This window comes from Hippocampus guttulatus, chromosome 14 (genome assembly GCF_054856545.1).
Source record: "Hippocampus guttulatus isolate MCC_2025c chromosome 14, RoL_Hgut_1.0, whole genome shotgun sequence".
NCBI classification, from domain to species: Eukaryota; Metazoa; Chordata; class Actinopteri; order Syngnathiformes; family Syngnathidae; genus Hippocampus; species Hippocampus guttulatus.
In genome coordinates this window covers 8,401,680-8,417,158 of record NC_141274.1, presented here as the reverse complement: position 1 = coordinate 8,417,158, position 15,479 = coordinate 8,401,680, and the positions used below count along the sequence as shown (strand labels likewise).

The window sequence follows — 15,479 nt, the reverse complement described above, 5'->3', positions numbered from 1 at the left end:
ATAGTAAGGCGTTTTTGACCGAAAAAAACGACCATGTATAGTAAGCCGTTTTTAGACGAAAAAAAACTTTCGGCTAAAAATGCCTTACTAAACATGGTCGTTTTTTTCGGGTAAAAACGCCTTACTATACATGGTCGGGTTTTTTTCAGCTAAAAACGCCTTACTATACATGGTCGTTTTTTTCGTCTAAAAATGCCTTACTATACATGGTCGTTTTTTTCGGGTAAAAACGCCTTACTATACATGGTCGGGTTTTTTTCGGCTAAAAACGCCTTACTATACATGGTCGGTTTTTTTTGGCTAAAAATGCCTTACTATACATGGTCGTTTTTTTCGGGTAAAAACGCCTTACTATACATGGTCGGGGTTTTTTCGGCTAAAAACGCCTTACTATACATGGTCGTTTTTTTTGGCTAAAAACGCCTTACAATACGTGGTCGTTTTTTTCGGCTAAAAATGCCTTACTATACATGGTCGTTTTTTTCAGCTAAAACTCCTTACTATACATGGTGGGGTTTTTTTGTATAAAAATGCCTTACTATACATGGTCTTTTTTTCATGTAAAAACGCCTTACTATACATGGTCGTTTTTTTCGGCTAAAAATGCATGGTCGTTTTTTTTCGTTTAAAAACGCCTTACTATACATGGTCGTTTTTTTCGGGTAAAAATGCCTTACTAGACATGGTCGTTTTTTTCGGCTAAAAACGCCTTACTATACATGGTCGTTTTTTTCGGCTAAAAATGCCTTACTATACATGGTCGTTTTTTTCGGCTAAAAATGCCTTACTATATATAATACATGGTCGGTTTTTTTTTCAGCTAAAAACGCCTTACTATACATGGTCGTTTTTTTCGTCTAAAAATGCCTTACTATATATACATGGTCGTTTTTTTCGGGTAAAAACGCCTTACTATATACATGGTCGTTTTTTTCGGCTAAAAATGCCTTACTAGACATGGTTGTTTCTTTCGGCTAAAAACGCCTTACTATACATGGTCGTTTTTTTCGGCTAAAAATGCCTTACTAAACATGGTCGTTTTTTTTCGGGTAAAAACGCCTTACTATACATGGTCGGGTTTTTTTCAGCTAAAAACGCCTTACTATACATGGTCGTTTTTTTCGTCTAAAAATGCCTTACTATACATGGTCGTTTTTTTCGGGTAAAAACGCCTTACTATACATGGTCGGGGTTTTTTCGGCTTAAAAACGCCTTACTATACATGGTCGTTTTTTTTGGGCTAAAAATGCCTTACTATACATGGTCGTTTTTTTCGGCTAAAAACGCCTTACTATACATGGTCGTTTTTTTGGGCTAAAAACGCCTTACAATACGTGGTCGTTTTTTTCGGCAAAAAATGCCTTACTATACATGGTCGTTTTTTTCAGCTAAAACTCCTTACTATACATGGTGGGGGTTTTTTGTATAAAAATGCCTTACTATACATGGTCTTTTTTTTCATGTAAAAACGCCTTACTATACATGGTCGTTTTTTTCGGCTAAAAACGCATGGTCGTTTTTTTTCGTTTAAAAACGCCTTACTATACATGGTCGTTTTTTTCGGGTAAAAACGCCTTACTATACATCGTCGTTTTTTTGGACTAAAAACGCCTTACTATACATGGTCGGTTTTTTCGGCTAAAAGTGCCTTACTATACATGGCCTTTTTTTCTTCTAAAAACGCCTTACTATTCATGGTCGTTTTTTTCGGCTAAAAACACCTTACTATATACATGGTCGTTTTTTTTCGGCTAAAAACGCCTTACTATATACATGGTCGTTTTTTTTCGTCAAAAAACGCCTACTATACATGGTCGTTTTTTTCGGCTAAAAACGCCTTACTATACATGGTCGTTTTTTTTCGGCTAAAAACGCCTTACTATACATGGTCGTTTTTTTCAGCTAAAAACGCCTTACTATACATGGTCGTTTCTTTCGGCTAAAAACGCCTTATTATACATGGTTGGTCTTTTTTTTCCGTCTAAAAACGCCTTACTTTCCATGGTCGTTTTTTTCGGGTAAAATAGCCTTACTATACATGGTCGTTTTTTTCGGCTAAAAACACCTTACTATACATGGTCGTTTTTTTCAGCTAAAAACGCCTTACTATACATGGTCGTTTTTTTTCGTCTAAAAACGGCTTACTATACATGGTCGTTTTTTTCGGTCAAAAACGCCTTACTATACATGGTCGTTTTTTTCGGGTAAAAACGCCTTACTATACATTGTCGTTTTTTTCGGGTAAAATAGCCTTACTATACATGGTCGTTTTTTTCGGCTAAAAACACCTTACTATACATGGTCGTTTTTTTCAGCTAAAAACGCCTTACTATACATGGTTGTTTTTTTTCGTCTAAAAACGGCTTACTATACATGGTCGTTTTTTTCGGTCAAAAACGCCTTACTATACATGGTCATTTTTTTCGGCTAAAAACGCCTTACTATAAATGGTCGTTTTTTTCGGGTAAAAACGCCTTACTATACATTGTCGTTTTTTCTCGTCTAAAAATGATTTACCATACATGGTCGTTTTTTTTCGTCAAAAAATGCCTACTATACATGGTCGTTTTTTTCGGCTAAAAACGGCTTACTATACATGGTCGTTTTTTTTCCGGCTAAAAACGCCTTACTATACATGGTCGTTTTTTCAGCTAAAAACGCCTTACTATACATGGTCGTTTCTTTCGGCTAAAAACGCCTTATTATACATGGTTGGTCTTTTTTTTTCGTCTAAAAACGCCTTACTTTCCATGGTCGTTTTTTTCGGGTAAAATAGCCTTACTATACATGGTCGTTTTTTTCGGCTAAAAACGCCTTACTATACATGGTCGTTTTTTTCAGCTAAAAACGCCTTACTATACATGGTCGTTTCTTTCGGCTAAAAACGCCTTATTATACATGGTTGGTCTTTTTTTTCGTCTAAAAACGCCTTACTTTCCATGGTCGTTTTTTTCGGGTAAAATAGCCTTACTATAGATGGTCGTTTTTTTCGGCTAAAAACACCTTACTATACATGGTCGTTTTTTTCAGCTAAAAACGCCTTACTATACATGGTCATGGTCGTTTTTTTCGGTCAAAAACGCCTTACTATACATGGTCATTTTTTTCGGCTAAAAACGCCTTACTATACATGGTCGTTTTTTTCGGCTAAAAAGCCTTACTATACATGGTCGTTTTTTCTCGTCTAAAAACGCCTTACTATACATGGTCGTTTTTTTCGTCTAAAAACGCCTTACTTTCCATGGTCGTTTTTTTCGGGTAAAATAACCTTACTATACATGGTCGTTTTTTTCCGCTAAAAACGCCTTACTATACATGGTCATTTTTTTCGGCTAAAAACGCCTTACTATACATGGTCGTTTTTTTTCAGCTAAAAACGCCTTACTATACATGGTCGTTTTTTTCAGCTAAAAACGCCTTACTATACATGGTTGGTCTCTTTTTTCGTCTAAAAACGCCTTACTTTCCATGGTCGTTTTTTTCGGGTAAAATAGCCTTACTATACATGGTCGTTTTTTTCGGCTAAAAACGCCTTACTATACATGGTCGTTTTTTTTCGTCTAAAAACGGCTTACTATACATGGTCGTTTTTTTCGATCAAAAACGCCTTACTATACATGGTCATTTTTTTCGGCTAAAAACGCCTTACTATACATGGTCGTTTTTTTCGGCTAAAAAGCCTTACTATGCATGGTCGTTTTTTCTCGTCTAAAAACGCCTTACTTTCCATGGTCGTTTTTTTCGGGTAAAATAACCTTACTATACATGGTCGTTTTTTTCGGCTAAAAACGCCTTACTATACATGGTCATTTTTTTCGGCTAAAAACGCCTTACTATACATGGTCTTTTTTTCGGCTAAAAATGCCTTACTATACATGGTCGTTTTATTCGGGTAAAAACACCTTACTCTACATCACTGGTGTCAAACTCATTTCACATTGTGGGCCACATACGGCATCGGTCGATGTCAAGTGGGCCGCACCATTAAAATGATACCATACATTGCTACAAACAACCAAAACAATATGTCTTTCCTTTGTTTTGGTATAAAGAAGCACAAGAACATTTGGAAAAAGTTGAAATTTAATGAACGTATCTTTTACAAAACATTTCATGAAGCACCTTACATTTCCTTCAAAAATGTGCAATTTACTTTTATCATTCACATATATGCATTGCAACTGATCCCATTGATTGTACAAACTTTCACAAGTAATTGGTATTGAAAAATATAGTAATGCACTTTATGATTAAACAAGATTTATAAAGAAAGGAAGTTTTAAACCATATACACGTGCATATAAAATCTAAATGTAATCCCTGCCTACACCGTACAAACTAAGGAGAGTGCTATAAAATGTGTAAATGTGAGAGTGCTATTGATAGCGTCTGCCGTCATGGGTCTGTCTCAGTGACGGACTAAGGCTGCTGTTGTCTTCTTCTATGGTCAAAACAGTGTCCCCTGGCGGATACTCAATGAATATCACCTTATTAAAAATATTAATTGTCTTTTCTGCATTTTTTTTATTTTTAAATTATCCTGCGGGCCTGATTGAACCTCACGTGTGTGTGTGTGTGTGTGTGTGTGTGTGTGTGTGTGTGTGTGTGTGTGTGTGTGTGTGTGTGTGTGTGTGTGTGTGTGTGTGTGATGAATGGAATTCCGCATTGGTGTGCAATTGTAAAACAAGGCTGTGTGTTGAAAAAATATATCTGAAACTGCATTCAAGGGTGCATCAATACTGGCTGGCCATATGCGGGCCGGAGTTGCACATTGATTTCTGGCCCAAATACTTCACTCCACAACTGGCCCTCATCTGGTTTGCCAGAGTCAAGCCAGTGCCTCCTTTGCCACTCCTGGGCCGTGTTCGGCCCACATGCATTATGCCAGTGCCGACTCAAGGCCAGCTGTGCCAGCTTCATGCCGAATCCGGGCCAAATGCCTTTACTGACTGGGTATGATCCAAAAGTCATTCCATTTTGCCCACCCAGCCCACAAGGAGAAGCAGATGGACTGCCGCAGCTGTTGCGCTTCAGCGGAAAGGTTAGTGCTATTAATAAACGCGCGCACGCACACACACACTCCATTTGAATCGGTACTCATAATTTGTATGGCATGTTTAATATTCATGCCGTTGTGTGTTCTTTCTTCTTGTGAGATAAATCCTATATACAATCAAGTTACTGTACTTTATTTGACCTTTGAAGTGATTTCCGGCCAAAAGGACATCGCCAGGTCCCCATCATATTGCTGTACGTGTGCGTGTGAGAGCGCGCGCGAAGGTTGGGCGTCTTGGACGAGGAGCTTTCAGGTTGCGGCGGTCTCCGCGGGGGGATTTGGGTCAGCCAATACGCAGCAACTGACTCGTGTCAAATTGTTGCTCAAAGTCAAAGAAGACGGACGGCGGCTCGTGTTTCTCCCGCAGTGCTCACAGACACTCCGTCCTGTCGCGAGTCGGACCTTCTCACCGCGACTTGGGAATATTCGCGGCTGGATTTGCCAGACTGAGATGCCGCAAAGCTGTTGGCTCGCTCGACTTGCCCTGCACGGCGGCGTCGGACCGAATCGCGGCAGTAAGCGATCAATGCTCAATTTGAATTGTGTGTTTTCTTTCCGAGGCGATTATTTTGTCTTGCGTCCAGGGAATCCTAGCCTGGCTTCCTATCTCCCGTGACGGCGTGAGCCGGACAGAACTCTGTTGGAGGACTTTGTTGGAGACGGCAACAGGCCATTTCTTGCGTCCCGGTGAGAGGTTTGCGCCGTCGGGAGAGATGGTCCTCAACGCGGTGTTGGTGATCCTGACGGACCTGGCCGCCCGGCTGCTGGGAAACACTTTGTTCCGTCGACACTTCCACCTCGCACTGTCTGCCGCCGTCACGTTCGGCCCGGTGCTGAGTCTCTGGGTGTCCCGGCACAGCGTCTTTGCCAAGAGAAGCCACTTCCTTTACAGGTGAGGTTGCTTCCGGTCCGCCACGGGCGGGCGCGTCATTTGCAAATCCGTCATCGTTCGTCGTCATTCTTCCTGGCCGGCCCGGTCCTCCAGGCCGTCACTCTGTCATCGTTATTTTTAACGTGCTTCTTGCCACGGTCCGTTATGATGTAGTTACGGTATCGCGCCACACGGTGGCGCCTCTTGGAACATCACCCGATCACCCTTTTCCGGAAACCTGGGGAAAACACTTTTTATTTTTGTCGTGCATTCAAGTCAGGTGTACCCGACGGCTGCGCTCATGAGTGGCGTGTGGTGAAGCTGAGGAACTGCTATTTTGAGAATAAACAGGTGTTTGCGGAAACTCGAGAAGTGTTTGCGCCTTCGGCTGCACATGTCCAGGACCGGTTTCTTCCAAGGCTCACACCACCACGTTACTTTCTTCCATCTCGAAATTACATTTCGTCACGGCTATTTTAGGCCTGTCAGGAAAAAAAGAAAAAGAAAAAAAAGATTTACGAGGGGAAGAACACACAATTTTATTCGTTTCTTAACTCATTCACTCCCAAAGACGTTTTTAAACATCTTTTCAGACTTGGTCCAGAATTGGCTGGTACTGAATGAGTTAACGGCTTGGGGCACCCCCAAAAAGATACAAATTATTGTACTACACTGATACTGTCACCGAAAGAAAAAAAACAAACAAACATACACGCACACACCACCCACCGGGAACACCAGAGCAGAAATTTGAACCCCGAATGTCGGAAAAAACGCCGGTCATCCACGGTAGAGACGATTTATCACAATGATCAATCAGTAATTGCTGGCTCGTGTCCTTCCAGGATGTTTTTGAAATCTGGCTGGGGATGGACGTGCGTCTTTGTTGGCGCCTTTGTCTTCCTTTTCTCCTTCTCCTCCCGCCGTTCCCTCTCGCTGTCACTCCGTCATCTCTCCCGGCTCGCAGCGGCCGGTGGACTGTGGTTCGTCTTCTGCAAACTTCTCGACGCGCTCGAAAATGCGACCGGAAGCTGCTACGAGCCTCTTCCGGGCAGCCCGGAAACCGGCAACGATCCGCTTCCTCTCTTGGTGTTGCGAGAAGGGGCTAGCAAGGCGGAATGCCTCAAAGCCGGGATGCTGTGGAGAGGATATGAGGTTTCCCAGGACGTCTTCCTCCTGTGTCTCTGTTGCCTCCTGCTCGCCGAAGAAACTGCGGTGTTTGGCCCTTACCTGTGCCGGGGTGGGGTTTCCGACGCCCCGCTGAGGATCCTCTTCCTGTTCTGCGTTCTCCTGCTCAGCCTCTGGCTCTTCCTGCTCGTCTGTCTGCTCGCCTACTTCCCGCAGTTCCCCACTCAGCTCTTAGGAGGGGCTCTCGGTTGTCTGAGTTGGAGGGGATTGTATCAGGGGTGGTACTGCCAGGGTCCCTGCTGGTACTGCCCTGGGAGACCTGGACTCGGTTTGCACCAAAACTAAGACCGCCTCGGAACACGGAGATCCGAGTCAGCGCGCAAGTGGAAACTCGGGTGATGGAAGGATTGTGGGCTCCACCCTGGGGGTGACCGCAGAAGAAAAACGGGATGTGAAAACTGGTGAGACTGCCGCGCCAAATGATGAACGCGACGAAAATGTGAGTGGTGTTTGCTGAATATGTTTGAAATCACATTTGAGACACTCTGCCTCAATGGCTCGCATGTTCTGACTTGCTGGGACGGACAGTATTTTGTCCAGCAACTCAAAATCCACACTTTGAGACAAAACAAGTTGTTCTGTGTGCTTCAGACCCAGCAACTAAAATCAGATTATCGATGCAAACATCCGTTGAGTCTCTGTCGCTATGAAGAGAATTTCAACAATTGGGATTATTCATTGACGTGAGCCGTCATTGTCCTCCTTCCCCGATTTGATCTGACAATTTTTGGGAAAAACCCCAAAACAAAAACATCTGTTGCTCTATTTTTCAAGGGTCCTGATCATTTCTCTCATATTCTAGAACACTCTCATCAAGTCTCACTTTTAAACATTTGGTTTATGTGTGTGAGAACGTTGAACAAAAGAGGAAAGCGTACTATAGCTGATGTTCATTAAACAATAACTTTTCACGCATCCCATTACGTGGCGTTTCCATGCTCGATAAGCTACTGAATCAATGTGCTCAGTTGGCGAGGGAAGTCCTCTTTCGTGTATGTGTTGTGTTTATTGTTTTACTTTAACCGTTTTAAGCGCTTTGTTACAGCTGCAGCTGTTGTGAAAGCGCTGTATGTATAGTTGTAAATCTCAAGCCCTTTGACCTTTTCAGTCTTAAAATGACCAGGCCCGGCGACCCTATTGCAAGTGTTTTTATTGACCAAACAGTTTCAGAAAAGATAAAATATCTACAGTATTCTACACCAAAAAAAACTCATCCCAATCAACAGTTCAGGATGCTGCTGTGACATTCATCCTTTGAGGCAGAAAACGGCAACGCCATCAAGTATTTATACTCCGAAGGTCGAGGCATTCACACGACAAGGTTAGTTTAAAAAAACAAAAACATACCATCCGTCAAGCTTCCCCGAAGTTCAATCACGACCTCATTAAGGGTTCCTTCACAAAAACCTGTCTCAAGAAAGAAGAATCCCACCTGTGCACAAACAAAACGAGCGCCTTCCCGGAGTGAGCATCCCAAGAATCGATGGCATCATTTGTACCGTTTTCTGCAGTGAGCCTCGACGCAACTCGGATGCTCGGGGTGCGCCGCTCCGGCCAATGTGAACATCGGGCAAGGTGACCCCGCGTACTTTGGCGCACACGGTGGCACGCGGGCTCACGTCACTCCTCCTCGTGAGACCGGATCTCACCAACATGGTAAACGATCAACTCATAGCGTACTCGCACCTTTTGAGGACGACGCTCGGGAGCTCGATGTGGTGGGTCGGCGTTTGGACAGGCGGGAAAAGACACGTGCAGAGGTCCCGGGGTCAAATGAGCGGCGGAAATCAAGGCCCGATTGAAATGGATTAGGAGAGTAACGGGACGGCAGAGTCAAAAGAGTCCAGTGGCTCCCAGTGACAGTCCATCAAGGCATCAAAGAGCTCCTCGCTGCGCTGCATCAAATCCGCGTTCCACTGCTCCACGTCGCACTCTTGGAAGGGCACTGCAAAACACCAAACGGTAAGCGGCGGCCGGGCAGAGGCAAACGGAACCAAAGGCGCTTTCTGTCCACGCCGACCACCGTCCAGCCCGTGCCTTCGGAAGCGGCCGAGTGCCAATTTGTACTCGCAAAAGGAGCAAGTGTCTCGGGAAATGGAGAAATGTAGTCCCCTCAAAATTATTGAACAAATGTGCGCGAGTTCCATTTTTTGCTCGAGGGTCATGGCAGGAGTTAACGTTCAGCCTACTGTTAGCGCTACGAAATGATCTTGCGGCCGTAAGAGGGGATAATGATCCAAATAACGATAAGCATCCAAAGTGATCTTGGATTTGCGAAGTTATCGACAGCCGCCGGACGAAGGGTCCACCGGCGTTCAACCGCGCTTGTCATCGGACAACGAGGAGGCTTTCACGTGCACGGTAAAAGTGAGAGACTCGAGCGTTTGTTACCTTCCGCGTTCTCCTCGCCGCCGCCCGTCTCTTCTTGACTCTGCTGTGGACCAACGGAGATTCAGAATATGAGGACGTCAACTGACCCACAACGGTATTTCAATTTCAATGTCGGTCGGGATGATTGTCCTTGGAGAGCCGGGTGTTTTTTTTCAAAGTGCTACTACTTGGTGTAAAAACGCGGGGGAAGCTCAAATACGCGGATGGCTTTTCACCGAAGCAATCTCACATACCGGCGCATTTCCGGTGCCGTCGGAAGGCGGAGGCGGAAAGCCCGCGGGCGGCGGCGGCGGCGCCGCGTGGCTGGGCGGCGGGTATCCGTAGGGGCCGTAGTTGTAGTTGTAGCCGCCGTAGGCGCCGCTGTTATAGCTGCCGTACTGATCGTAGCTGCCCCACGGAGAGTAGTAACCTTGACCCGCGCCGTTGGGGTTCCCAAAATAACTGGATGGCGGCTGACTGTAGTTGGCCGGGTAATTCGCACTGGGGCCCACCCAGGTGCTCGTCTTCTGGCTGCACAACAAGTCAAGGAGAAGGAATGCAAAGCTCAAAATACAGAAAGGCTTCATGGTGTCATTTCGAGGTGGGATCGGTGAGCGGCAAACATTTGCGTCGTCGACTTTCAAGGTGGATGGACACATTTCAAACGCCGGTCAGCCCAAACTTTTCCGGGCTCGAAGCCAAATGACGACAAGGAGGAGGGAAAGCATACTTACGCCTTTGCCACGGCGAGACTGAGTCGGAGGGCCTTTCCCCCGAGCATCGTGCCCTGGCATTCCTCGATTGCCTTCTTCTGCTCATTCTCATCTCCAAACTTGACAAAGCCGTAACCTCTGCGAGTGAGACAAGAGTCAGACCTCCTCTCGGCGCCGGGCTACAATTCGTACTTGTGATTGCAAAGCAAGTGATATTGAGAACAGATATTGAGAAAGATATATGAATATATGGGTATTATTATGGTAGAACTGAAACTTGTGGTTTTACTTTTAACATGAAGTAGCATCACTTCAATTGTGAGTTGCTCTTGCTTAGCCTAAATGGGGAAAACAATAGTTTTAGCATGACAAGAAAACATTTCTTCAGGCTTCGAGTAAAAAATGGATGCCGCAAGTGACCAAGGTCCCTTGTGTTGTTATCCAGAAGCTACAAGACGACAGAAACAAACAAAAAAACAAACAAATTACGATTACACGCTTTGTTATCATACTGATCGATCACATCCAAGTACACCGGTGATTCTCAGAGCGAGGCACACATGCCTGGAATTTTGCCACACCGTCAACTCCGAGAGTTCGGATTTTCCGGGAGGCCATGAAGGCAACCGACCGAGCCGCATTTCAAATTCTGCGGGCGAGTCAAGAGACAGAGAGAGTGAATCTCTGAAGGCGGCAAAAGAGGTCCAAATTTCCCCTTGGAACCTTTTTTTTTTTTGTTGAAAGCGGCTTACCCGAACGTCAAAAGGAAGTCGAAGAAGAAATGGAACAAAGTGTGGCCCAAAGGAAGTGGGCAGACTGCACTGTCATTCCTCCGGTGTGGCGCGCGCAAGGATATCGTCCCGTGTTCACTTTTGGACTCCCCCCACCCGTCTGGCGCCGCATACTAGTCACTCCCGTCTTTCCCCGTCTGCATCACGCTGGGCGACGTTCAGACTACAGTTTGGCTTTTGGGTTCAATCCCATCTTTTTACGTACGTGCTCACATTGCAAGAACTCAAAGCGCCTTCGAATGTCGACGCCACATGTCCACGTGCAGAAAATACGACGTCGGGTGACAAAACCAAAAAGACGTCACGTCACGTGGCGCGGTGCTTATTGGAGCTCCCACGCGTAGGGGCTCATTTTATCATCTGCTGTTTTTTTCTCTGGCTTGGAATCGATCGGGTCGCGTCTTCCTGATGGTTTTCCTTCCGGGTCTGATGTGAGTGACCCACCGGGCTTCTCGTTCCGTCTCCCCCACGTTGCTGATTAATATCCCTGTCGTCTTTCTGAAGGGGTTGTAACCGAGAAGTCAATTCATTGTGTGTTTCTTGCATACCGGGCCAACAAATCCGATTCTGAAAGGCTTGCGGCCGGGATGTCCCCGACGTGTTCAGCGACTCGTGCATTTATTTCGTTTTGAGAGCTGTCCCGAGCAATTTGGAGAAAGCAAATGGCCTTTGCGGGGGAACCGTGACGTCTTGCCATTTTGTACAAATTGATGTGACGCTTTTGCACATTTCAATTCTGTTCAGGGAACTACTCCTGGGGGAAAAAACTGCCACGGTGGTGGTCCAAGATTTTGGGGCTGGCACTTGGTGTCCAAAGCTTTGAGAACCACCGGTATACAGCATATATCCGAGGCGAGATTTCATTCAACCCGAGTTGCTCCTACCGCGGGAGCTGACGTACCTGGAGTAGCCACATTGGTCGGTGACGACTTTGGCCCCCTTGCAGGAGGGGAAGCTCTTAAAGACTTGGTGGAGCTGGCTGTCATCCACCTCAGAGGACAAGTCGCCCACAAAGACGGAGAACTCCGGCCTTGGAGATGAACGGACAGAATCAAAGTCTTCCCCTCGGTTATGTATCGATGTAAGGCCCGGGGCATTCTAGTCCCCGCCAAGGACTCGGCATTTCACGTGCATTGAAAATGATTCCGACGAGCCTCTTTGCATACTCGTGTGATTGCAGAAAACGGGATGGCGGCTCAGTGAATGCCGCCAAATCCCGGTCCTCAGATGGCCGCGACCCTGCGTGCGTTCCATGTCTCTGGTGCCACTCTGACAGATTTCAGACCGTTTGGTGAATGCCAAAGATACACGTGAAATGGTCTCCACCTATTCTCAGTGGTGAGTCCGGCAGAAGAGACGAGAAGGACACGAGCGGTGCTAGTTCTCCAACTTACCCCGCCTCCTGTCGTTTCCCATAGGTGGCAAAGTTTAGCTTAAACTTTCGAGGCTGCGGATGGGAAAAGAGAAGTCACTAAGACAACCGCAATCTCAGCCAAGTCCTGTAGTATAGCACTGATATTGCTGGGAATCAAAAGAGATGTCATTCAGGTTATTTGTGTTTACATACCTCCGCCACCTAGACCAGCCTTTAGCCCATTCCTCAGTTAGTTGCTACCAGAGACTTTATTCACCAGCTTCAAACAAGTTCACGCACGTACGAGCCGCCTCTCGGCAGCGGGTACGGGCCAGCGTGGACGGCTTGAGCCCGGCCGCTTGGCCGGCTCGCAGGGCCGACAGTAATTTGGTCGCGGTACTTTCATGCATCCCTAAGACTACGTTTCCTCGGGTGCCGCTTAATTCACGGTCAAATCGTTCTCACGCATGCCAACGCATTAAATGCATACATGCCGCACAACGTGTTGCCTGCAGAAAAGGGAAAATACACTTAATATGGGACTACGGGGTCAACGCTGAAACCAAGGCTCTCTTTTTTTGGTTTTGGTTTTTTTATGAAGGAAAACCACAACGCGTGAACTTAGGAGCAAGCATTTTGCTTTGACCACGACAAATGGAGGACGTTTGCTAATTGAGTTCTACTATCCACTCACTATGATGATGGCGTGACGCTATTAAAATACAGAATACCACTGAAGAAAAAGGAACGGTCAGTCGTATTCACATATGGAATGGAGAATTGTTGACATAACGCAACTCGTAATGAGGCCATACCGGGTTTGAGCCAGGAACCAATTTTCCGTTTAGTCTTTGAACGCAGCGGTCGACGCTTGCTTCGTCTGCCAGCTCCACAAAGCAGTATCCCGCAGAACCCCTGCGCAACAGGACAGAAAAAAGTGAGGGACACGCTGAAAGAAAATGTCACCTCTTCGAGGCAATATCGATGACGTCCCACGGAGGTGGTCAACGCACATCTCGACTTCAGCAGATCTCTGGGGACAAAGCTGCTGCAGCAACACCACAGGCCAGTATGGTACGTACTGTATACGGTTGGGACTTGAAAGGATCACTGCACCGGCAGTTTATTTCACTTAAGTACAATGCATTTGCAGAAGGAACTATTTGCTTTGAACCATTTCAGCAAGTACAATTTTATTACAATTTTCTCAGCAATACGTGTCCATCAAAGTGGTACTTAAGTTTAAAATAATAATAATAATCCTATAGTGAATCGAGGAACCCGGCCCGGTAGTCCAGTGGTTAGCACGTCGACTTCACAGTGCAGAGGTACCGGGTTCAATTCCAGCTCCGGCCTCCCTGTGTGGAGTTTGCATGTTCTCCCCGGGCCTGCGTGGGTTTTCTCCGGGTACTCCGGTTTCCTCCCACATTCCAAAAACATGCATGGCAGGCTGATTGAACTCTCTAGCATTGTCCCTAGGTGTGAATGTGAGCGTGGATGGTTGTTTGTCTCCGTGTGCCCTGCGATCGGCTGGCAACCGATTCAGGGTGTCCCCCGCCTACTGCCCGAAGACGGCTGGGATAGGCTCCAGCATCCCCCGCGACCCTAGTGAGGATTAAGCGGTTTGGAAAATGGATGGATGGATGGATGGATGAATCGAGGAACTTATGTTCAACCTGTTCATAATGTTCCAATGACTTCTTTTAGGAATATAGGTTCAGCGTCGTTGTTGATGGACGCTTACTATTCATCGTGATGGTGGTACTTTTTGTTGGTAACACGACGTAAAAAAATGGAGAACCACTGCCATAAGGTAGACCGCGAGACGAATCTTTGAAGGTAGCTTACCCTGTTATCTTGTGAGTGATTATTTTGACTCCAAGCGGTGCTTCGCCCATAGCACTAAAGGCCTGTTTGACGAAGTTCTCATCCATGTATGGGTCCAACTAAACAAACGGGGGAAAGAACATGTACAATCGATCTATTCATCGCACAACAAGACCCTACATCATGCACATAAGTATTTGGGGGGGGGGGGATAACGCTAAAAAGCGTGGCAGCACTCTGCGGGCAAGTGACGCATCTTGTCGGATCGAGTCAAGATACTGACGTTTGCATTCGGGCTAGCGTGAGAAATAAACAACGGCCAATCTATCGCCACGTCTAACAGCTCGAAACAGAAGGTGAAAAGATATCCTACAAACGGGTTCAAGTGATCGGTCACGTTCACGGCGAACACGACAAGTCAACAAGATTGCGGACAGTAAACGAGAACGCAAGCTTCACCCGCGTCGCGCTCGGAACTAACTAAAATTAGAACAAAGAGAACGCTACAAAAGTGAAGGGACTTCAAGCATACATCACCCATCCAGAGACTCGTTTGTCTGTTAAACATCTTGTCAGCTGAATTGAAGAAAAGTTGACGTCCAAAACGCCAGTTTTTGTTCGAAAAGTAACTCGGCCGGTGGTTTATTTTCCGTATAAGGCTGCTTTTGCATTTCCGGTGAGACTGCTGCTGCTACTGTTGCTTCTTCTTCGTCGTCGTCTTCTTCTTCTTCGTCGTTGCCGTCGTCCTCGTCTTCTTCGTCGTTGCCGTCGTCCTCGTCTTCTTCTTTCTCTTCGTATTAATCGACCCACACAAAGAGGGCTGTCCTCTGTTGTTCTGGAGCAGAAGACAGGTGCTGGCAGCAAAACGGGAAATTCTTCCTGGTGGTTACATCCAGCAAGAGGATATTATGTGCTTGTCACCAGACGTCGAATACGCCTCCATCGTCGAGATCATAAATTTGACTTATTAATACTTAATAAAGTAATAGCTTTTTTTGTGAATGATATGGTTCGGGTTGCCTTTTGATGTTTTCTCATGTCTGTGATTAGATATGTGTGCCACTCGCATTATAATAAATATACAGCCACTTTAACGTCCATTTATATATCAAGTTTGGAAACAGAACATCTATTTTCAAGGGTTGTGTCGGAGTGAATGCTGCTGATCCTAAATTTGAAGCCATGGTTCTTATTACTTGTCATAACCATTCTCATCATAATTATGGTGCTTGAAAGAAACACCGCAACATGAAACCATTTAATAGGAAGCCATCCTGACTCAATACAAAAGTGGAGTTGACCTGTGAGT

General features: G+C 45.7%; 2 protein-coding genes and 1 long non-coding RNA gene across 7 annotated transcripts; 1 reads left to right on the top strand and 2 right to left on the bottom strand.

Annotated features, from left to right (window-relative positions):
• Nucleotides 1–1,920: 1,920 nt before the first annotated feature.
• On the top strand, nucleotides 1,921–8,247 carry fitm1l (fat storage inducing transmembrane protein 1, like). 4 transcript variants are annotated; one of them, XM_086128546.1, is made up of 5 exons: nucleotides 1,921–5,041; nucleotides 5,206–5,309; nucleotides 5,386–5,571; nucleotides 5,641–5,948; nucleotides 6,773–8,247. In XM_086128546.1, exons 4-5 carry the CDS (start codon nucleotides 5,770–5,772, stop codon nucleotides 7,398–7,400), a joined length of 807 nt encoding a protein of 268 aa, XP_085984672.1. In that variant the 5' UTR covers nucleotides 1,921–5,041; nucleotides 5,206–5,309; nucleotides 5,386–5,571; nucleotides 5,641–5,769; the 3' UTR covers nucleotides 7,401–8,247. The 4 variants fall into 4 exon arrangements, with proteins under 4 accessions (XP_085984672.1, XP_085984671.1, XP_085984669.1 ...); XM_086128545.1 differs by having other exon boundaries at nucleotides 5,206–5,571; XM_086128543.1 differs by having other exon boundaries at nucleotides 1,921–5,309.
• LOC147194845 (uncharacterized) lies at nucleotides 4,066–6,802 on the bottom strand. Its single transcript, XR_015102779.1, has 2 exons — nucleotides 6,657–6,802; nucleotides 4,066–6,409 (listed from the first exon to the last, which is right to left on the bottom strand). It is a non-coding gene; the product is annotated as an uncharacterized LOC147194845 (long non-coding RNA).
• A 1-nt stretch (nucleotide 8,248) lies between the features above and the next one.
• On the bottom strand, nucleotides 8,249–14,898 carry trnau1apb (tRNA selenocysteine 1 associated protein 1b). 2 transcript variants are annotated; one of them, XM_086128548.1, is made up of 9 exons: nucleotides 14,703–14,898; nucleotides 14,192–14,289; nucleotides 13,159–13,258; nucleotides 12,384–12,436; nucleotides 11,891–12,019; nucleotides 10,220–10,336; nucleotides 9,740–10,016; nucleotides 9,507–9,546; nucleotides 8,249–9,060 (listed from the first exon to the last, which is right to left on the bottom strand). In XM_086128548.1, exons 1-9 carry the CDS (start codon nucleotides 14,736–14,738, stop codon nucleotides 8,924–8,926), a joined length of 987 nt encoding a protein of 328 aa, XP_085984674.1. In that variant the 5' UTR covers nucleotides 14,739–14,898; the 3' UTR covers nucleotides 8,249–8,923. The 2 variants fall into 2 exon arrangements, with proteins under 2 accessions (XP_085984674.1, XP_085984673.1); XM_086128547.1 differs by having other exon boundaries at nucleotides 9,507–9,549; nucleotides 14,703–14,896.
• Nucleotides 14,899–15,479: the final 581 nt, after the last annotated feature.